The 24,997-nt window shown below is 31.6% G+C and overlaps 1 protein-coding gene across 2 annotated transcripts; it reads right to left on the bottom strand.

Annotated features, from left to right (window-relative positions):
- Positions 1-24,377, bottom strand: LOC139502199 (dentin sialophosphoprotein-like). Of its 2 annotated transcripts, none has more exons than XM_071291625.1 (12): positions 24,292-24,377; positions 22,073-22,207; positions 16,367-16,460; positions 13,266-13,436; positions 11,864-12,001; positions 9,699-9,774; positions 8,258-8,367; positions 7,741-7,789; positions 6,390-6,475; positions 4,520-5,353; positions 2,455-2,891; positions 1-1,814 (listed from the first exon to the last, which is right to left on the bottom strand). In XM_071291625.1, the coding sequence occupies exons 2-12, from the start codon at positions 22,145-22,147 to the stop codon at positions 1,776-1,778; spliced, it is 2,109 nt and encodes a 702-aa protein (XP_071147726.1). In that variant the 5' UTR covers positions 22,148-22,207; positions 24,292-24,377; the 3' UTR covers positions 1-1,775. The 2 variants fall into 2 exon arrangements, with proteins under 2 accessions (XP_071147726.1, XP_071147727.1); XM_071291626.1 differs by having other exon boundaries at positions 24,217-24,304.
- Positions 24,378-24,997: the final 620 nt, after the last annotated feature.

Genomic DNA, 24,997 nt, shown 5'->3' with positions numbered 1-24,997 from the left:
TACCTCACAACTGTTTAATTATAGCATTTTCAATTGTTGTATTTTTCTGTATACCTTTGCATCAACATTTAATCAGAATAAATCATATATACATATATAAAAGAAAAAGACAACCTTAAGCTGGTTAAATATATCACAGAAATGAATAATTCTTAACAAAATTCTCACAATCATATCTGTAACAATTATGATAATTAAATAAACAATGACAAAGAGTTTAAATTTGTAAAACAGAATGCTAATATAATGCATTGTTGGTAAAAAAATGTCAGACAGCTGCGGATGTATCATAATTCCTAGAATTGCAATTTCCTTGAACTATGTGGTTAGAGAATATAGGTCAACCACCAATTTACAAAGTACAAATTTTCTTATGGCTTGTACAAAACCACATAATCAAATATCCAGGAAATGACAAATTCTCCTTGATGCAAAAACAATGAAGATAAACAAATTTACAATATACTATAACATATATGGCACTATAATTTTAAATGGCACACTTAATAGAAATCAATTCCATAAATGATATCTTTCTTAACCCCTACTTTCATTTATATTCATATCTCCACCTTTCTCAGTTTCATTGCTGATATTATTACAGCTTTAAAGACATATAATTCCTAATGTTAATGTATGCTCATTATCAGTTTATTTTATTATTTATTTTCCACAATTAGACTAATTTTCAAAGAGGTTCTCTTCAAGCACTCCCACTTCCTCCATAAATAAAAACAGACTAAAATAAGAAAGCAATCATTGAAACCTCAAGGGGAGGTTATGGTCTTTTGTCTGAGTTAGATTTTATGCATAAAGCGAGAAAACACATTTTTTTTTAGTTTTCAGCGAAATTAATTTTCAAAATTTAACACTATAATGTATGGGGAAGATCTACAACCAAAACATATATTTTTTTGTCAACTGTTTGACCACAATATTTTTATGTTCATCAAGTGAGGATCAGAATATTTTATTAGGAAAAAAAACATAACACCCTCCTTCATATTAAATGGTCGTTTCGTAATATGGTCAATAGTGCTGAAAGTGTCATCAAACACCAGAAATAAATCATCACATAAGGGTGGTAATGCTTATGACAATTTTACACTTATTCCATTCCAACTAAGATTATTTGCTCATAATCAAGTATTTACATTTCTACAATGCAACAAGACAATGTTAATGAAAAAATAGTTACAAATCCCCAAATTAACAAGTTAAATATGGTTAATAAGTTGATGAATTCTAAAAATCTGGAATGATAAGAATTTGTGATATGTAAATATAATACCATAAAATTACTGATTTAAGTTTTTAATACTTCTAAATCCAGGACTTGTAGCTGAAGCATGACCCTAAATATTCTGCTTAGCAGAGCTAGTGTTGACAAGGTGTGCCACACATTTGAATCCATCCCTCATGTGAATACTCACAATAGGAAAACTAGCACTATTCAAAATGTAGCACTAAATCAAAATTAATTGTTTTAAAGCATTACATGTTAAATTTGTACAAAGCACTATCATGACTATCAGCTACTGTAAATTCAGAAATTATTTGCGTGCATTTAATATTGCGATTTTGTCATTTTGGACTGAAAGCGATTTTTACCCTGTTGAAATTTTTGGCAATACATGTACTGAAAACATTGCAATAATTTCTGAATTTACAGTAAATAAATTAAATAAAAAAAAAAAAGATTTGCGTAAATTATGAAGTTAATCTGCAGAATCCTTTTATGGATGACTACTCAACAGGTCTTGTCCTTGAATTAGCTATTGCCTTGAAGTAACTTCGATATTTTCCTGTGGATCCTGGAAAGAAAATGTTAACAAAACATTATCTCTTATCTAAGGTAAAAATGCAAAAACTTTGTTTACAATATTTTTTGTGTGTTTAGCAATAATAAAAGCAAAAATAGCATTCATTGTCATTGAGAGAATTACCACAAATCTAACAAGTTTTTGCAGTTATATTTATCCACAGACAAAAGTCATTCTTTAAAATTGCCAACTCTGCACATAGAGACCCAAGGACTTATAGCCACAATATAGCCTTCTTGTTTGAAGATGGACATTTATTTATAGAATGATTGCTTAGGAAGATTGTCTCTTTACTAGAGATTTCATGGAGCCTGTATTCAGATCAACAATATTTCAGATTTATGCCCCACGTCCTTTTCATATTTGCTTTAGGTGTTTAAATTTGTTTTCTCTCCAGGCACTTTGGATTCCTCTACCAATAAAACTGATATGAAATATCAAATACGGTGTTGAAAGTGGCATCAATCAATCAATTGCTTACATCTTCATCATTTGGTCTATGGTAGACAGTTGTATCATTGGTAATAATAACGTATGTACTAATTCTGAAATAACAGTTTGTATATTAACTAATGTCTGAATTAGCATTTTATGTACATTTCTGATTTATGTACATTTCTTTGAAACTTACATCCTCTATGCTGGTTGGTGCACTTCCTTGGCTGTTATCTGATTCTGGTGCACCAAGGGGTTGACCAGACTCTGTTGTCCCAGAACTGCGTAGAGGCTGGGTTCGATTTTCAGATGAAGATCTGTTTGGAGGCTGGCTGCCACTCTCAGACACACTTGATCCAGATGTCACAGACGGCTCATTTCTTCCTTGATTTCCAACTACAGAAAGACTTTCATCCTGTTGTTTATCTGGTAATTCAACTGTCAATTGTTCCTGTTCTGGACGATTACTAAAAGACGGAGCTACTTTAAAATTTTCGTCATTTGTTGCTGTTTCAATATCATTGCCACTTGCTGTTGTGTTAGATGACTGAGAATCTGGATTCTGTCTGTTGTCAGATTGTCTTAAAATAGGATTAACTTGGTCAGTTGCAGGACTCCGTGGTGTTGGTGTGACTAAAACATTGAAGAATTATTTTATTTCATCATTTCATTAATCTAACTTTACTCATATGAGACAAAAAAAGTATAATAAAATACTTGAAATGTGTACTTCAAACTAAAATGGGAATAATGTGACTGGTGATGTATTCCAATAATATTCTGATATATGTATGCAGATTGTACTAAAATAGCAATAATTAATCTCACATTTTTATCCATTTTTCAAAATATTCAATAACACGTACACGATGATTTGTAAATTTACAGCAATACCTACTTCACAGTGTATAAAACATTTGTCTAGCTCTTAATTCAGAATGTTGGTACTGACATTGATATATCATATCACACCATACCATATATCATGTACATACATTTTATAAATTATCCATCGATAAATTAAGAAATTATAAAGAAACCAAAAGGTTCCAGATTCTTCAGGCATAGTTAGACCATGGAAAAATTAAATCTCATTTTTTAGATCTTTTATTTTTTAAATACTCAAACGTATTTTATACATCCTTGGCTTTTAAATTGAATGTTCCTGATCAAATAACAGAAAATCAGGAAAAAATCTTGGAGACACCACATTTTAAAAGTTGTATATTTAATTTTCAAGAACAACCTTTATCCTAATTTAGAGTAATTTCTCGCAATTTGATTAGCTGATATTGTCCTAATAAATTTCAGTACATTTTTTTATTACGTCAATAGGAATTATCTTCCTTTTTTATTACGTCACATGGGATTATCTCCCTTATACTATTGACCTAATAAAAAAAATTGAGTTGTTTTATATATATATATATAGTCCGAATATTTTGAATTTTTCACAGTTTTAGATAAAATATTTAAAATATATTTGGTTGATATTGTACTTATATTGAATTTGAATATCATTATATGTAATATAACAAAATCCGGATAAATTTGATATATTTATCTTATTTTCATGATTATGTAAAACTTGGATTCTTCCTTACTTAACTACATCAAGTAATTTATCTCCCTTTTTAAATTTTTTTTTTACGCCTCACCCGATATGAATTTTATTGACCCGATAAATTCTCGTATTAGGACAATTGCACACTGTGTAACTAATATTATTTATCTAAACTTACAATAAAATGTTAAATAATTCTCAATATTTTGGAACAGGTATATCAACAAGTTTCAAACAGATAACCAAAAATAAAATTTTATTCAATCATTAGTAAGTTGTATTGCATATCTTCGTGATATTTGCAATTAATAACTTTTGGTTAAATGCCTGATAAATTTTTAAAACCAAAATTCATTAATTTTCTGATAAATCTATCAAAGAAAGTACTGTAAACCAACTTATTTTCGCCCAATACATTATTTTGCGTTTAGCCCTTTCAAGCCCCTTTGGCTTCAATTATTTGGGATTCTCAAAATTACTTGATGTAGTTAAGAAGGAAGAATCCAAGTTTTACATAATAACGAAGATTTATATTCACGAAAGTCCCGAAAATAAATCTCTCACGAAAATTATTTGGACTACAGTATATATATGTTACAAATAATACACTCAATTTCATCACATACAGTTTGCTATGTATGGTACAGGGTTTTAAAAATCAGAGTTGGAATCAAAAGTAGTCTGAAATTTTAAATACCTGGTACTACAAATGCTACAGGAGGATTTTCTGATTTGACAAATTCAGGTGCCTTTTTATTTTTACTTCCATCATTATTAGGAGTCTCTGGAATAGTATCTAAATTGTCAATAAGACTTGAATTCGGCATATTTCCAGTTGACTCTGAAGTTTCATTCACAGATGAGGGTGTTTCATTCACAGATGACGGAGTTTCATTCACAGATGACATAGTTTCATTCACAGTTGAAGGAGTTTCATTCGCAGATAAAGGAGTTGTAATATTAGGATTAGATTCAGAAGGGACATTTTGACTACTTGATGAACTGCGATCAGCTTCATGTCCACTCCCAGAGAAAAACAAAGAAGTATTCGTGTCCAAATCACCTCCGGATCCACTTCTATTCCCATATATACTGCTAGGTAATGATCTACAACCAATTGAATCTTGACTCTGTCCAGGTTGTGCCTCCTTGTCTGTAGATGGTATATTGCTTACAATTTTCTCCTTCTTGTTAATTACTGACTTTGGTACAGTCTCTTTTTCAGAACTACTTAAATGTTCTCCTTTGTCTTGTGTAAAACTTTTCAAATTTGTTTCAGTAGGATCAAGGTCTGTATGTTTATTATGATAATCCCCATCACTGCCTACTGTACTGTTTGAAGGAGGAACACCATTCATATAATTATTTAAATTAGTTTCATCTTCTATTAATAACCTAGTTTCTACAGTTGGTGATTCTTCCGGTTCATTTCCTACCATTTCATGTTCTTCAGGCTTCTTAGATGCTGATTGTCTACATGCTAACTTCTGGAAGTTTCTTTGAACAATTTCTACAAAACTGCCACAGCAATCTGCATAAAAATCAATGAAAATAAATGGAGATTGTGTCCATGGCACAGATGAAGCCCCCACTTGCATATAATATTAAATGGGGCATAACTCCAGAACGATAAAAGTAACTCCTCCCAAATTCTAATTTGATCTGTGTTTTGTGGTAATAAGCCTTGTGTATAATTTTTATAACATATGGTGGAGGCAAACTAAAGTTGGAGAAAGGAAACCAATCTTGGGATGTATGTAGAGATGGAAAACTTTAACACTTAATGCCCCTCCAGTGATGGCAAGGGCATTTAAATATGTCAAAGTCTATTGGCAACACAGGTACATATAGAATATATATATATAAAATTATTTGTTATCAAGGCTTGTGAAAAGTAAGAATATAATGCTTTGCCAAGCCTCGTGACTTTTGAGCTGAGTTAAAATAAAATCTGTATTTAGAGACAATGCATGATTATCCTTTCTAACTGCAAATTTTTAAAACTGTTCAAAATTAAATAATTTTGGTAAAACTCTCAGTTATGTATTTGAGTCTGAAGATGACAAAATAACATTGAACCTGCATCTCTCATGATGTCATAAATAACATCATTATGAAAACACATAATAATTGCCTAAAACAAGGTCTTAAATGGTCTGTGACTGTATAAAGCAAAAGTCTCTACGGTCATTGCCTTTCTATTCCCAAATGACAAAGTGCAATACTAAATACCATATTTGTGGAATTGATTTTTTTTATTAGGATTGTCTGATTTCAAGCGTTTTGAGCAATTTGAATACTTACATATTTTAAAAAAAATGTTGACAGATGAATGATTTATGACACTATAAATAAATTCAGCTTATCACGATCTAAATAGATAGCACCCATTGTTTGATAATGTTTCTAAAGAGTCGTGTTATGATTGGCAGGGGCAGATCCAGCCATTTAAAAAAGGGGGGGGGGGGGGGTCCCAACCCAGGACAAAGGGGGTGTTCCAACTATATGTCCCCATTCAAATGCATTGATCGGCCAAACAAAAGGGGGGTTCCTTTAGCATCACTTACCTGCAAATGTTGTATTTTTCCTGTACAATATCACCAATATTGCAATTATTAAACCTATGACTATAAGTACAATAACTGCTACTACCCTAAAATTACAAAAACATATAAAAATTATTCACAAAGTTAAATAGAAAACCAAAGTAAATCATATATAAGAAATAACAATTGGGAAAAAACCCAATATATATAAAAAATATTAGTATTAATCAATTATGTACTATTTCTATCTTTTTTAAGTACTGTGATTCATTATTTGCTGGATATCAATTTTGATGAATTTTTTGGGAATAAGTAAACCATAAATTTGAATGTACAATAAAAGTACACCTTTTCTTAAGATGTGTATACAGACTTTGTTTCTATCTTTTTTACATACTGTCATTCATTATTTGTTGGATATCAATTTTCCTGGATTTCTTGGGAATAAGTAAACCATAGATTTAAATGTTCAAACAAAGTACACATTTTCTATAGAATTGTATGTAGACTGTGGCAAAACCATGAAATGATGATAAATCAAATATTCCAAAAAATCTTTAAGTTATTGTTTTAATATAATAAAAAATTGGTATCCACAAAAATAAATCATCGTAAATTTTTGTGGATAAGATGATATTATTTTTCAGATAATTCATGGTCTCTTTTTATGCAGCAGTTCAACCTATCTAATAAAATGTGTCACTGAGTGCAGCCTGATATGCCCTCAGAGATTGAACCCTGAACAGTTGGGGCAAGTTTGGACACACTATTCAAGCTCTATACGGTCTGAATTTGGATTGTTAGCCAAAGGTTTCTGACACCAAATACATGTGGTTGAAGGTCTTAAAAATCTATTGTGCAATACTGTGCAATTGGAGATTTCTTCATGATATATTTCAAAAAATTTTAAATTTCAAAAATTTGCTGAAAAAAAAGATGAACAAGCACTGTTAAAGTCGACTTTTTGTTTGAATTGTAAAAGTTAAGTATAATTGCATTGAACTTGATCTTGATCTGATAAACAATTTTACCCCATGTCAGATTTGCTCTAAATACTTTGGTTTCAGAGATATTAGCCAAAATCTACATTTTACCCCTATGTTCTATTTTTAGCCATGGTGGCCATCTTGGTTGGTTGGCTGGGTCACCGCCCACATTTTTTAAACTAGATACTCCAATGATGTGGTCAAGTGTGGTTAAATTTAGCCCAGTAGTTTCAGAGGAGAAGATTATTGTAAAAGTTAACGATGACGACGAACGACAAGTGATGAGAAAAGCTCACTTGGCCCTTTGGGCCTGGTGAGCTAAAAATAAATAAGCTGAGTATTAGAATGTTACTGGTAAATGGAAACAATATAAATCTCTAACTTACCCGTCTGATATTGAATTATCACCTTCCTTTACTGGCCTGGATGTAGTGCCTAAAAAAAAATCAATTTTAAATGCTTCTTAATTCAATAATTAATAGAAATGTACTGTCCTGTATCCTAAAAGTGCTCTGCTGTAGTTATGGTTTTAATATTTTATTGTTATGTCTCGTTTATTAATCTTTTAATATAAAGTTTGACAATAATAAAATGAAAATGCAAACTTTTTTCTAATACTAAAAAATGCATTTATACTAATTCTGACCACTTTGACAAATTTGAATATACTATATTCTAGCCATTGCCATTCAGAATTTTGCACTTTAAAATAACCTGCCACACTGTTACTTAGTGTGCACCACATTTTTGATATTATTTCTAATAGACAGTAAAAATATAACAGTCATTCCCTGTAATTTAATTCTAAATTCCATTTTAAACCTGATTAAATCATAAAAAAATGTTGATGACGTCAGGGTCATAAAATAATGAATGATCACAATTGAATATTGAAATACCTACTTGTGTCTGGAGGTGCTGTTGAAATAGGAGGTCTTTCAGTAGGAAGTTTTTCACATGTCCTGTCACTTGTAGAGGAACCACTGCTGATTTCTTGTTCATGACTTTTACATCTACAGTCAAAGACAAATACTAATTACATATGTGTACTTGGCAACAAATCTTTGTGATATGTGTACTTGGTGACAAATCTTTGTGATATGTGTACTTGGTTACAAATCTTTGTGATATGTGTACTTGGCTACAAATCTTTGTGATATGTGTACTTGGTTACAAATCTTTGTGATATGTGTACTTAGTTACAAATCTTTGTGATATGTGTACTTGGTTGCAAATTTTTGTGATATGTGCACTTGGTTACAAATCTTTGTGATATGTGTACTTGGCTACAAATCTTTGTGATATGTGTACTTAGTTACAAATCTTTGTGATATGTGTACTTGGTTGCAAATCTTTGTGATATGTGTACGTGGTTGCAAATCTTTGTGAAATGTGTACTTGGCAACAAATCTTTGTGATGTGTGTACTTGGTTAAAAATCTTTGTGATATGTGTACTTGGCAACAAATTTTTGTGATGTTTGTACTTGGTTACAAGTCTTTGTGATATGTGTACTTAGTTACAAATCTTTGTGATATGTGTACTTGGTTGCAAATCTTTGTGATATGTGTACTTGGTTACAAATCTTTGTGATATGTGTACTTGGAAACAAATCTTTGTGATATGTGTACTTGGCTACAAATCTTTGTGATATGTGTACTTGGCAACAAATCTTTGTGATGTGTGTACTTGGTACAAATCTTTGTGATATGTGTACTTGGCAACAAATCTTTGTGATGTGTGTACTTGGCAACAAATCTTTGTGATGTGTGTACTTGGCAACAAATCTTTGTGATATGTGTACTTGGTTACAAATCTTTGTGATATGTGTACTTTGTTGCAAATCTTTGTGATATGTGTTCTTGGCAACAAATCTTTGTGATATGTGTACTTGGTTGCAAATCTTTGTGATATGTGTACTTGGTTACAAATCTTTGTGATATGTGTACTTGGTTACAAATCTTTGTGATATGTGTAATTGGCAACACATCTTTGTGATATGTGTACTTGGCAACACATCTTTGTGATATGTGTTCTTGGCAACACATCTTTGTGATATGTGTACTTGGTGACAAATCTTTGTGATATGTGTACTTGGCAACACATCTTTGTGATATGTGTACTTGGCAACACATCTTTGTGATATGTGTACATTGTAACAAAGCTTTCCATGCTCAACTATGTATGTCTGGCTAAGTTTCTACTACGCAAGGAAAGCAATTCACATTCACACTGGTAAAACAATAGAATTTACTGCCAAAAAGTTAAACTCATGAATGGAATGTAACAGTGAACCCTTTATAACAGACATTAACTAGTATATATCATTCTATAAATTTACTTACACTGTTTTGTTAATGCATTGTCCGTATTTATCATCTTCTTTTTTAAATGTGTCCCCAGAACATGGAACACACTTACCTACAACAAAAACAATTTCAAGCTTTGTTCTAACATCCTTATTTTTTGTGATCATAAGATCAAATGTGGGTTTCTTTATAAAAGATGTATTAACTTGATGTTGCTTTATATTATGACTAGGTTAACTATTATTTCCATGAAAAATAATTTAAATCCATTATCTAAGAATGGATTCGTTTTTTTCATGGATACAAATATATATGGATTGAGAAAAAAATATTTCTTGGAAACTGTAAATTTTAAATTATTGCATGCAATCATTAATACCTAGTCTTTTTTAATTATGGCAAACCTGATACTGTTCCATTTTTTGGCATGAATAGAAACACCATAATAATTTAAGAATTACAGTGTTTGCTTTCATTGATTTATAATTACATTAGATGTATGTTTCATTATAATATTTTATTCTGATTGGCTAACTGCACATCACATGTTATTCCGTCAGCAGTTGCATTGCTCAATACAACTTTTCACTCATGACAACACGTGCTCCAACAATAAAGTGCACAGGTGAATTAAATAATAAAATATATAAAATTCGTGTTTTCATGATCATAGCTAAAAAATGTAATTATAAGTATTGAATGCTTCTTTTTGTAACTTTATAGGGTTGTAAAAGCGTTGACCGTGCGTACATTTTTAGAATGAAGCGCATCTGCGCTTCATACAAAATGTACTTCAGTCAACGCTTTTACACCCCAATAAATTTACAAAAAGAAGCATTCAATTCTTAAACCAAAGACTATATGTAATATTTAGGAAATGTAGAGATAAACAAAAATTGGTATCCACCAAATAATTAAGAATCCACAGAAGTAGATGTTTAAAATCGCAATAATGAATCTAGCATTTTTATTCATTCTTCAATATTACAATAATAAATGAACACGATAACTTTTGAACTTTATACAGTATAGTTTATAGTGGTTGAGAAATCTAGATAAGTTGGAGATAGACACAACCATCAGCAGAACAAGTGGTAATCTTTGTCAACTTATGTATGACTCAAGCACACATTACTACAAGTGGGACTTGAATATAAAACGTCAGACACCATATTGATAGAAAGAAGACCTAAATCAAAATCCTTGTAAGCACTGAAGGGTAAAGATTGCTTTAATTGATCAGTGGGAAGTAAAATCAAATATTGAATTGCATAAAGCATTTGTTATTGTTGATTCTAATGCAATTATTTTGTATCAATGGTTCTGATTGGATGACAGTTAGCGTAAAATTCTCTATCTCCTTGTCTGTAACTAAGGTAGCCGACATTTTGAATTGCTGAATGTATTGACATGTAATTTCTACAATAATAAGCCAAAAAACTAACATGTCGCACCTACAAATCTTCTTTTTATCAAATTTCATTACATTTTGAAGCCGCACAGAAGCCAGGAAACGCCCGGTGTTTATGTTTGACGCCGGAAGCATACCTATGACATCACCTAGTGTAGGAAGCAAAGAAGATAACATCTTTTCGCAGAATTTTCTTTAATGAAGATTTTACACTGAAAAAATGATTGAAATTTAATTATGAACTTGTTTTGCATTAGAATAGAGATAACTGTATTGTATTTGAAGCTTTGCGGATATCCATCGGTAGTTTTACTGTCGCAAATACCCGTTTACCTGTCTCCACTACGCGTCGCCAGGTAAACTATCGATGGACGTCCTTAAAGCTTCAAATACAATACAGTTATCTCTTAATTCAACTACAATTCTGGACAAAGGAAGATAACTCTAATTTTTGAAGATGCCATTAACCATGTTAACAATGACATCAATAATATTTTAAGAACAGATATTAGATTCCTGCACATTACACAAAGTTTGTAATTACTTGACAAGTATAACATCATTTTGTGACTTGAGTATCTGAGTATATATTTCATTGATAAATATCTGGAAATGTTGATGGATGCGATATATTAAACATTTGATCAATGCACTAAATTTTGTGCATCTCAAAGGTAGTGATAAACCTTGGAAGATTTAGATATCAAGTCAGTACCCTTGGGTTTTGATCGAATATCATGCAATCTAAACTGAAAAATTTCAACCATAATTGCAGAAACCTTTTACATACCTTCCAATGTTAACTGAACTCCAGCTATTCGACAGTTTTGTTTATCATCTTTATATAACTGGCAGTTATATTGATCTGTGCCCCAATAGCCCCCATTTAAATTACACTGACATTCACGGCCAACAAGAACTACTCCTTCTGTAAATCAAAATTATAATTGAAGCCAAGAGTAAATATCGACTAAGGGAGAACAATACACTAATCAATAGAATTACTGTGGATTCATCATTTTCGTTGGATACCAATTTTCGTGGGTATAGGTGAACCACAAATTCAAATGTTCAATGAACAACATATTTTCAAAAGGCTTTGTATACAAATATTGGCAAAACCACAAATTAAATTTCCACGAATATGCAAGTTTTCAGCAATCCACGAAAATTGATACCCACGAAAATAAATGAATCCAAAGTAACTGAAAAAGTATAATGCAAGGAACAAGTCTTTTGATTAAAAGCTGCAGCTACAACTTTTTAGTATGAAAAATTCTTTTAAAAACTACCCTTTTTGTACACCTTTTCTATAAATATTTACAAGCAAGAATCTAAGCAGTTATATATGTTAATCTGATCATTTGTGTGTACTGTAAATTCAGAAATTAATAGGTGTATTATAATGGTAAATTTTGAATTTTATTTATTGCAATTTAAATGTAAAACAATTCAAATGAGAACACTATTTGTTTTTTATTCATTTTTGTCGAGCCTTCACTTTAGTCGAAAAAGCAAGACTAAGTGATCCTACATTCTGTTGGCGGCAAATTTTTTGTACATAAATTAGGCTGCAAGGTTTCTTGTTTGAATTGTTCTACATTGTCATTTCAGTGCATTTTATAGCTGACTATGCGGTATTGGCTTGGCTCATTGTTGGCAGACGTACGGTGGCCTATAGTTATTACTTTCTGTGTCATTTGGTTTCTTGTGGAGAGTTGTCTTTTTGGCAATCATACCGCAGTTTCTTTTTTATATGTTTGTTAAGTATTTGAAGATCTTATCGAGGGACATTTTTTGTAGATTTTGTATTGATGATCAGTTCTACTGTTTACTGTTTCATCTATCATAGTATTCAAGATAAAAGGCAAAAACCAATAAAATTTGCTCAAAAACAACATTTAAGGGCAATAACTGAATTTATAACATTTAAAAGATACGAAGTAAAGATCTTCACATTCTGAGCATTTTTCCCTGTTAGACATTCTCTATCTATTTAGGTTTTCAAGACAATTAATGGATTCTTAATGTTCTTTTATATTTTAGCTGCGGCAGCCATGTTTGTTAAATGATTAGAATAAAACACAAACTTTTTACCAGACAGCTGTTCTTGTTCAACATATTACATTTCTTGCATTGCAAATCTGACTGATACTCATAGTCAAAGAAAGTGTGAAATATATAATTCTTACCTGCTTCACAGCTTGGAGGAGAAACACATATAGTCGGTTCCGCCTGATATTTTCCATTGTCATGATAAGGCCATTGGCTGGTATCGATAGGATCATTAGTGTAGCCATTATTCATACAATTTCTGCAGACATCCGATTCTCCATCTAACTGACAATAATAAAACTGCTGGCCTTCAAAAAAATAGCATGTTCCAAATTATCAAATATTATAAAATTTAGCCAATAACAAATTCCTTTGTTAAATGTTTTTTATCCAGGTTTTATTTACTATGAAATTAATATCCAACAGGATGAAGGCTTGAACCACCAAATTTTCATATTCAGTGAACCTTAACTTGTCAAATATTTTAAATTCACTTACTGTAAATTCATAAATTATTAGGTGCATTTGTTATAGTCTAATAAGACCTTTTAACAGACTTCTTAATAAAGGATATAGTTACAATACTGTTTTCAGGTCATTAAAGATTGCATATTTTGGCTTTAACATTGATTTATTTCCGATGCAAAAAACCTATAAGTGAATCATTCACTTATAGGTTCTTTGCATCGGAAATAAATACACAGTATTTATTTTAAAACCAGTTGTTTGCATGATACGGGTTATGTTTTCTAATATATTTTATGATGGTATAATACTTACCGAAAACCTCCTGTACTTGATATTCATATGATGAAGACATAATCTTTCAATCAGTTTAACTGAGGTCTGGAGCTGGCATGTCAGTAACTGCTAGTAGTCCTTTGTTAATTTGTGTATCAATATCATTTTGTTTAGTTTCTTTTGTTGCCTATTCTGACATTGAACTCTGACTTCTTTTGAACTGAGTTTTACTGTGGGTATTGTTGTGAGTTTGTTTTTTCTACATTTGGCTAGAGGTATAGTTATAGTAGAGGGTTGAGATCTCAAAAAACATGTTTAACCCGGCTGCATTTTTGAGCCTATCCCAAGTCAGGAGGCTGGCCTTTGTTAGTCTTGAATGATTTTCATTTTAGTTTCTTGTGTATATTTCGGAGTTTAGTATGACGTCCATTATCACTGAACTAGTATACATTTTTGTGTAGGTGCAAGCTATAGCAGGCGTCTGGGTGTGGGAGTTACTCGCTGTATTGACCCATTGGTGGACTTCACATTTGCCATTTCCATTCTCAATTCAAACTATATATAGGTCACCATACTGCCTCAATAATGAGCAAAATCCATACTATAAAGCCTTCCATGAGCAAATAAAATACCATGAATACCATATTGCCTTAAATTATGAGCAAAATCCATACCATAAAGCCTTAACAATGACCATAAAACTAGAGGCTCTCAAGAGCCTGTGTCGCTCACCTGTTACTGTATTTACTGATGTCGCCCATCTTGGTTGGTAGGCGGGGTCATTAGACACTTTTTTAAAATAGATACCCTAGTAATAATTGTGGCCAAGGCAAGTTGTGTTAAATTTGGCCCATAGTTTTAGAAAAGAAGATTTTTGTACAAGTTACAAAAATGACAAAAAGTTGTTCAATATTGACTATAAAGGACAATAACTCCTTAAAAGGTTCTCTGATAATTTTGGTCATGTTGACTTATTTGTAGATCTTACTTTCCTGAACATTATTGCTGTTTACACTTTATCTCTATCTGTAATAGTATTCAAGATAATAACCAAAAACTGCAAAATTTCCTTAAAATTACCAATTTTAGGGCAACAACCCAACAACGGGTTGTAGGATTCATCTGAAAGTTTGTGAGGGGATAAATCTTATTCTGATGGACATTTAAATCTTGAAATATTTGCCCTAAATGTCTTAGTTTCAAAGATATAAAGCAAAAACTGCATTTTACCACTATGTTCTAATTTTAGCCATGTCGGGCATTTTGTATAGTAGGTGGGGTCATCAGACACATTTTTTAAACTATATACCACAATTATGATTGTGGCCAAGTAAGTTTAAATTTGGCCCAGTAGTTTCAGAGAAGAAGATTTTTGTACAAGTTACAAAAAATGACGAAAAAGTTGTTAAAATTGACTATAAAGGACAATAACTCCTTAAGGGGTTGACTGACAATTTTGGTCATGTTGACTTATTTGTAGGTCTTATTTTGCTGAACATTATTGCTGTTTACAGTTTCTCTCTATCTATAATAGTATTCAAGATAATAACCAAAAACTGCAAAATTTCCTTAAAATTACCAATTCAGGGGCAGCAACCCAACAACAGGTTGTCCGATTCGTCTGAAAATTTAAAAGCAGATAGACCTGTTCAACAATTTTAGCCCTGTCAGATTTGCTCTAAATGCTTTGGTTTTTGAGTTATAAGCCAAAACCTGCATTTTACCCCTATGTTCTATTTTTAGTCATGGCGGCCATCTTGGTTGGTTGGCCAGGTCACGCCACACATTTTTTTAAACAAGATACCCCAATGATAATTGTGGCCAAGTTCGGTGTAATTTGGCCCAGTAGTTTCAGAGGAGAAGATTTTTGTAAAAGATTACTAAGATTTACGAAAAATGGTTAAAATTTGACTATAAAGGGCAATAACTCCTAAAGGGGTCAACTGACCATTTTGGTCATGTTTGACTTATTTGTAAATCTAACTTTGCTGAACATTATTGCTGTTTACAGTTTATCTCTATCTATAATAATATTCAAGATAATAACCAAAAACAGCAAAAAATCTCTAAAATTACCAATTCAGGGGCAGCAACCCAACAACAGGTTGTCCGATTCATCTGAAAATTTGAGGACAGAAAGATCTTGACCTGATAAACAATTTTACCCCGTCAGATTTGCTCTAAATGCTTTGGTTTTTGAGTTATAAGCCAAAAAATGCATTTTACACCTATGTTTTATTTTTAGCCATGGCGGCCATCTTGGTTGGTTGGCCAGGTCACGCCACACATTTTTTAAACTAGATACCCCAATGATGATTGTGTCCAAGTTTGGTTTAATTTGGCCAAGTAGTTTCAGAGGAGAAAATTTTTGTAAAAGTTAACGACGACGGACAACGACGACGGATGCCAAGTGATGGGAAAAGCTCACTTGGCCCTTCGGGCCAGGTGAGCTAAAAATATAATGAGATTTACAGAATGCTGGAAAGTGCTAACTTACTTTTTCCACATTTAACTGTATTACAGCATATTTGGACACCTTGTTGGTTGAATCTCAGTTTCTGACCAGTTGTACACACTTTACTTAAAGCATTCTAAAATGTAAAAGAACATGCTTACTTAATGCATGTATTGTTAAATTATTTTGTTGACAACATATAGGTGAAAAGTTGGACAAATTCTCTGCATTGACTAATCAATTATTACAGTAAAATGCAGTGAAGTTTAGCATTTGATAGTTCATTGATAACATTCTGGCGTATCATAAACAAACAACTTGTAAGGTCTCATTCCATTGGCCGAAAGATTCAAATACAACAACAATGTAGTCAGTGTGCACGTGAATTGACACAGGTGACCGACAATGGAATGTACTACATGTATGTTACTACGAACGTAAAAACAAGTATTTGTTTAGTTTACAAACCTTTGGTCAAAAAAATTAAATAAATCTTTTGTTAACTTCAAATAGTAGGGTCGAAATATTATACTGATATTTTGTATTAAGCAATATTCTAAGTTCTTTATACATGCAGCAACTTAATCGTATCATTTCTGCACCTGAATGAATTCAGTGAAGGCATGTTGTTGTAATAAATTGAAATGTTACATCGGCGAAGATTATTTCTTTTGCATGTGTTGAACAAAATAATAAATTAATACTTGCGAGAAATGTCGTAGTTTATAAGGAACAATTCTCATTTGAATTGTTTTACATTGTCATTTCGGGGCCTTTTATGGCTGACTTTGCGGTATGGGCTTTGCTCATTATTGAAGGCTGTACAATGATCTATAGTGGTTAATTTCTGTGTTATTTTGGTCTCTTGTGGAGAGTTGTCTCATTGGCAATCATACAACATGTTCTTTTATATATGTATTTATAGTATACAAGCTAGGTATTATCCCGCAGTTAAGATTTGTCACTTTTTAAGACCACATCCGTAAAAAAACAGACGCCCACCGGACAGAAGGGATCAGAAGGGCAATCATACCACATCTTCTTTTTTAAATATATTTGTACAGTTTTCGATTTAAAATGGATGAACATTTATCTTTCAATTTTATACTGTAAGAATAGAGCTGCATAACATTATTGAACTATTAGCTAAAGTACATGTAGTATGTACTCGTATTTAACATGAAATACAAAACGAAACATGTATGATAAAATGATAAACAAAATATCAAGAAATTAAGGATGACTAAATGCATTTTCAAGAAGAAACTTACCTTTTTATCAAAACATTTTATGAATAAACACTTTTTTTAAAAACTGATTGTTTCTATTTACATGTACATATTTACAATATACTATTTACGTTCGTTTTTCAACCGAGAATAGCAAAACCTCATGAAGTATAATAATAATCAATGTCAATGAAAAAAATATGTGGATTGAGTTTTTTTTAATTTTTCATTGAACTTTTGATGTCGTCCCTTGATCCAGAGGACAAATTTGAATTAAATATTTCGATGTGAAAACTGTTAAGATTTTAAAGTTTAAGATTTTACTATCAATTGCAGAAAATTATAAAACCAATGAATTTCACATGCACATTTATAAAATATAAAACATTGTAGTACATTTTAGAGAGATCCATACACTTACACACAAGTTATTGTCTGGAAAATAGAAAAATGCTTGTTTTTGGCCTCTTTTTGGTCCTTAATTCCTAAACTGTTGGCCCCATTTCCCCTTAAATGAATCCCAAGCTTCAACTTGTGGTATTAAACATTGTGGTACAATTTCAGAGCAATCAAAATATCTATACACAAATTATTATCTTGAAACGAGAAAAAAATGCTTTTTTTAGACCCCTTTTGGCCCCTTATTCCTAAACGGGTTGGGACCATCATCCCCAAAATCTGTGGTATTGAACCTTCTGAAAAAATTTCATACAGATCTATTCACCCAAACTAAAGTTATTGTCCAGAAACCAATGTGTCTTTTGAACGACGACATCATACCATTATACGATCCCAAAAATATCTTTGCGGCAGCATAAAAATTAATCAAAGCCCAAGATGGCTGAAAAGGTAATGACTGCCAAGAACATGCAAATGTTTCTGTGATTTCTAGTTTTGGTTCTTTTGTGAGTATATTACACAGTGAAGATTATAGTGAAATTCAGAAAAGACTATTGGCAATCGATTTTGAAAATCTAAATTTTGAATTCAATGAATAACAAGAATATATCCATATAGTACACAGATGCCCCACTTGTACTATTATTTTCTATGCTCAGCGGACCATGAAATTGGGGTCAAAACTCTAACTTGGCATTACAATTTGAAAGATCATATATCATAGGAAACATGTGAGTTAAGTTTCCAATTGATTTGTCTTCAACTGCATCAAAAATAATGAAAAACTATCTTGACCAAAAACTTTAACCTGAAGCGGGACAGAGGGAAGAAAAGACGGAGTAACGAATGGACCAACAGACTGAAAAACATAATGCCTGTAAGTGGGACATAAAATATAAAAACTTGCATTTATAATTTCAGAAGTGCTTTTTTAAAATAAAGGTTTTTCAATCTCATTAATTAGATTTTACAGTTTTGCCAATGGTCAAGGATATACATGTTACAGGCATTTTCTAAATTTAGGCATTTTATAAATTTGAAATACATGAAATAGATTATAAAAAAATATTGTAAAGCTACAAAAAAGGGTTGAGTAAAATTAATTTAAGACTATTCTTTAACAAGAATGTGTCCCAAGTAAACTGGTGCCCCATCCGCATTATCATTTTCTATGTTCTGTGGACCATGAAAATGGGATAAAATCTCTTATTTGGAATTAAAATTAGAAAGATCATATCATAGGGAACATGTTTACTAAGTTTCAAGTTGATCGAACTTCAACTTCATCAAAAAATCCCTCTACAAAAAACTTTAACCTGAAACTTGACGAGCGGACGGACGGACAGACGAATGAACAGAGGAACGCACAGACCAGAAAACATAATGCCCATAAATGGGGCATAAAAATATAGCCTGCAGGTTAAATTTTTATGTTTTACTAGTTTTAATGTCTATAACTAGAATCTCCATAGAGCAACAACTTTGAGTAAGTACTCCCTCTGTATTTCATTAATGATCTTCTTTTCATCATGGCAGAAAGGGCATGTTGTTCTTACACCAGAACAAAGATTTACAAACCAATTAATTGAAAATGCTGATTCTAATCAGAAAAGTGTTATATGGAACAGAGAAAAATATGAAACTATTTTGAAGAAAATTATGATTGGAATAAAAGGACATTCTTGGGATTATTATCATATGCAAAGGTAGGTGCATTTCTTCTGCTGAGCTAAGACTTATTTAAAAGTTTTCATAACAAGCGTTAATAAGAAAAACTGTAGGCTCCTAGGAGCCTGAATTGCTCATCTTGCAAAATATTGAAAATAAAAATATGATGCACTCAAGATTTTAACAATTGGTCAAGTAAAAGGACATAATCACATAATTATGAAGATTGAGTTGACAACTTCTGTTACCATTAAATTGCCTCATAGGCCTATTGAATATGAATGAAATATTTGCCACTGGAAATTTAGTGTACACCAATTCATTGACAAAAAATTGAGACTTTTTGTTTTTCTTCCTTTTTTCTTTTAAGCTCATTGTATAAGGCCATCATTAAAAAGTTACATATTAACCAATTTATATACTCTAAATTGCAGATTTGATGTGTTACACTGTGGTGATGTAGAAAAACTGATTAAAAAGCGACAGTCATTGCCAGATCCTATCCTATATTATGCATATGCAGATGAAATATAGAGCATTGAAATGAGAGCACATTTGAACACTGGACATGGTGGAAAAGATAAAATGTTAAAAGAGGGTAACCTTATGGCTGTTGTTACTGGAAAGGAAGAGCATGGTTATCAACTGGGAATTATAGATTAAATACTACATGGACTTTACACCAGGAATCAGTTTGAACTGTTTGACAGTAACTTTATTGCTATTCAATCTGTAAATTATGATAATGAAAAAACTTTAGAAAAGTTGTCAGTAAAGTTTCTTTGTGTGATCGTCAGGGTTACACAAAATGTGTCTGTAGTGCTAGTGGTAAGACTAGATGTAACACTAAAAGTTGTCTTTTCAAAAAGTCAGGACAAATGTGTAACAGTGGCTGTCATCCAAATATTACATATAGCAACACATAACTGTCATCTTCAGTGTTAATGTAAATGATTAAATTACAATTGTATAAATAAACCAATTTTTCAAGACGTTTCGGCTATTGGCCTTCTTCAGTTCTTTATTTTTCCTCTCAACTACATGGCTGACATTTTGTTTTCAAGCATTGAAAAGATGTTATAGATAATGTCATTGGAAACATCATGACGTCATAATACTTTAACGTCATAATAACATGACGTCACAATACTTTTGTATGAATGAAAGTTAAATTATATAAGCTTTTCCAGAACCACCACTGGTAGCTTATCGAAGAGATAGAAACTTAGCAGACATAATTGTACATGGAAAACTAAATAAAATCACCAAAAAATGTACCAACTACAACAGCAACAAAACATGTAAAGAAGAATGTGAAGTTTGCGATATTGAAAGAAATGAAGAAAAAATTATACTCGGAGATAAAACATTCAACCTCAAAAAAAAAATACATTCATGGATGTCAACTAGTGAACCTTATTTATGGACTTCACTGTGAAAAATGTAACCACTATGTCTATGTTGGGGAAACAGAAAGATCACTCAACGAAAGAATAAAAGAGTATCTTGCAGATATCAGACATGATAGAGATACAGCTGTAGCAGAACATTTTAACCAAGAAGATCATTGTAAAGAGGACATCACAGTTCAGGTTCTGCAACAAATTTACGATAAATCCGCAAATTACAGGAGATATATTGAGGCACAATGGATGCAAAAACTAAATACAATTAGACCATTTGGAATTAACGTTAAAAAGGAATGACTTTAATTGATCAAAGCTTATATAATTTAACTTTCATTCATACAAAAGTATTGTGACGTCATGATATTATGACGTTAAAGTATTATGACGTCATGATGTTTCCAAGGACATAATCTATTACATCTTTTCAATGCTTGAAAACAAAATGTCAGCCATGTAGTTGAGAGGAAAAATAAAGAACTGAAGAAGGCCAATGGCCGAAACGTCTTGAAAAATTGGTTTATTTATACAATTATAAAAAGTATGTTCCCTATTGGAATTTTGAAAACAAGGATTAAATTACAATTATAAAACTGTAACTGTTTAAATTGCATGCTAAATTTCAGTCATTTTACAAAATGCCTAAAATTAGAAAATGCCTGTAACATACACAATAGGAAATGCACAAATTAGTTTCAAAATTTACAGTATGTTAAGTTATTGCATGTACATTGCATGATTGATGTGGTGTTTAAAGGCAATTCAGCACTTCATGTGCATGTATTGTGCTAATTAGTGATGGTCATTTTTTGTTAGTTGAGGAAGCCAGGGAACCACCACCTTCAGTAGGAAATGCATGTTTAAAATAAATTTAAATGTACTAAATCATTCACCTATTTAATGTCAACTTGCATTGCATTGGCCAAAGATGGAAAAAAAAGCAACATCCTGGGAATAAGAAATAAAATCATATTCAATCAACTGTCATTATTAACCTACATGTAACTCATGCATATTTAAAATATGTTGTTGTTTTTAACACTTACATGAGGAAAAATTAAAATCACACATGCTATTAATATCCTATTCTTAAATGTGGAGCCATCTTTGGTACAGCTCATTTCTGGTGTATTATTAGATGTCTGGTGCCACCTCGTTTCCGTTTTAATTCATCATTTCAACTACAAAAAAATAATCATATACATTGTAATCATATAAATGAAATGCAAAGTTTAGCTTAAAACATTTCAACTTAAAAAATATAAGTACATGAAGCTTACTAAAAACATGTATAACTTCATATCAACACATGAACTTATGTTTCAAAGTCTGAAAATAACTATATACCTGGAATTATATATGAACATAATGTATTACAGAATTTCAAAATTTTAAAATCAAGTCCTACTAATATCAATATACATTTGAATTGTTATGTTTATCATTTTAATACTGGTTAATGAAATCATTACAGTGTGTACTGGCTGGTTATTATCGCGTAAGATACGATTTTGACACACCTACACACATTATGTAGCTAATGAATATGCATGAATATAGATAAGATCAGCACGTGTATGTGTAGCCACAAACTGGGAGTTGTAGATTTTATAGTATAACTGTACATACATGTATGTAGTTTTGTGAATATAGAATAGATACAAAAATATTGTTTTTAATATTAATAATCTGAGCAAGTAAAACATCGATCCATAACTTATATTAAACAAAAAAATAAAATGGTCATGTTTAGATGTCAAACCATATCATTTTTTTTATATACATGTACATATATAAAGTAATAAAGTTATATATATCAATCAGGGGTACTATTTGTACAAGTATTTTTTTTCCTTCATGCATCAGGTGTGAAAATTAACTAAGTTGTGTTACAACTTTGAGATGCTCTCTCAGGTAAAAACAGGTTTGTATTGTTTTGATTGTCCTTAGTTGACATGAACATGAGGTATCTTCACAACTATAGGCGAGTTAAAGAGTTTATCTGAGTCAGTGAGTTGACAGTATCAAAGTAATGCAGGTGTTTGTTTATTTTTTACACCTTCTGCAGAAAGCCAGGCTGAAAGGAAAAAAACTGCCCTTCAAAAACCAAGAGAGATTTTATCTTTCTTAAACACAAAATGCATTTAACCTCTTCTACTTCTACCATTTTATATATCTAGTGGATGCTAGGCATTAAAACTTTCCAAACAGCACAGGTAAGTCTGTACACAGAGTAGTTTTTGAGGTTAAAATATGGCCACATGTATGTATGTATGTACATGTATGAAGGATTAATGGAGATGTGTCACTAACTTATATACAACCCACCACCAGGACAATCCCCAACCAAACACAGAGGGAGTGTTAGGAGACACAGGGAAGTCTGTTATTACGGTAAACTGGACCCCTGTTGTGTTCACTTATCGCTACACTGACAACAGGTATGGCCTAAATCCGTGGTCAGAATTCTGACCACGGGATTTAATAATTCGACGAGATTAGTGCATCATGTGTTATGTTAATAATGTATTATACCGATAGGAAATCGAAAGAGAAATTAACACATTTATAACCCTACTGAGTTCTTAAGAAAATGAAAGATGCCAACTCATTTGTCAAGAAGATGATAACACGCTCACTGGTTATTTTACTGCGCTACCACCATGGGGTTAATAAACAGATATTTTGCAGCATCACAGTATTAACAATTGAAGTCAATTTCCTATCACGATATAAATTGCTCTATTTTATTAGCAAATCGTTGAATCTGTAAGACTTGTCCAATTAATGCCAATGTTACAACAGCTCCAACCCGTTCCTGCGGTGCGAAGCTATAGATGGAACGGCGGACCAGTTTATTATTACGGTGGAGGAAGTCGAAGAACTCGGAGAAAAACCACCGGGCTTCTCGGCGGGAACAGACAAACTGAAGAGATATCTATTATATAGATTGATCTCCAGGTCAAAGTCGGGAACCACTTTGACCTACCAAGGCCCCCAAAGTACCCATTCTAGTTTATTCTCCGGTCTAGGTACCAGAGATACCATATAATTTTTCATTATTTGTTCATTTGTTATGATGAACATGATGAACGGCCAAGATAAATATTTTTTTTCGATTTTTCCTTTTGCCTGACCTGAGACTGAGTGTCATAGAACGAAAATAGTTTCAAAATATATTTATGTGTACCAAGACATGTTTTCTTAGTATGATTGTTCCAATTTTTCAATTTTTTTCGATAAAACGTAAAAAGATATTATTTACCTCCGGAAAAGATGAATCGGAAAAAGGGAGACAATCCGGATGGAACGTTGTAAAAACATGGGTTACACTAAAGACCTGAAAGTGGACCTGAAAAGACCTGGAAAGACCTGAAAATATACGATTAAAATTATTCAAATTGCAATAACTTTTTTATTATTGGATGGAATTTCTTTAAGTTTGAATTTTATTAATTTTAAATATCTATATTTCATTAAACTTTAAATGTTTTAAATTCAAAACAAATTTTTGATGCCAAAAATTGGACCTGAACTGAGAAATGAAAAGACCTGAAGGGACCTGAAAATCTATGGTCGGACTAATTCTAACATCAATAACTTTTTTAATATTTAGTGGATGTCTTTCAACTTTTGATTTTGTGAAACAAAAAGTTCAATTTAATGATAATATAAAAAAATAGGAAAAATATCGGTGGGTGTCGAAACTCGGACCTGAACGGAAAATTAAAAATCTGAATGAGACTAAAATTCCGCTAATATTTTTTAAAACGAAAATAAAAAACATAGACGAAAAATATTGTTGCTAACTTTTCATGTTCGATATCATTTGGTCTCTTGTGGAGATCTGTCTCATTGGGATCACACCACATCTTCTTTCTAAATTCTTTTGACGGAAGATACTAGTAAATTTGTTACGCAAATCTGATACAAGTAAAAAAAAAAGAAAAAAAGACGGGAGCTACCAAAGA

The sequence above is a fragment of the Mytilus edulis genome, chromosome 13, assembly GCF_963676685.1.
Source record: "Mytilus edulis chromosome 13, xbMytEdul2.2, whole genome shotgun sequence".
Lineage (NCBI taxonomy): Eukaryota > Metazoa > Mollusca > Bivalvia > Mytilida > Mytilidae > Mytilus > Mytilus edulis.
This window is presented reverse-complemented; position numbering and strand designations above follow the sequence as displayed.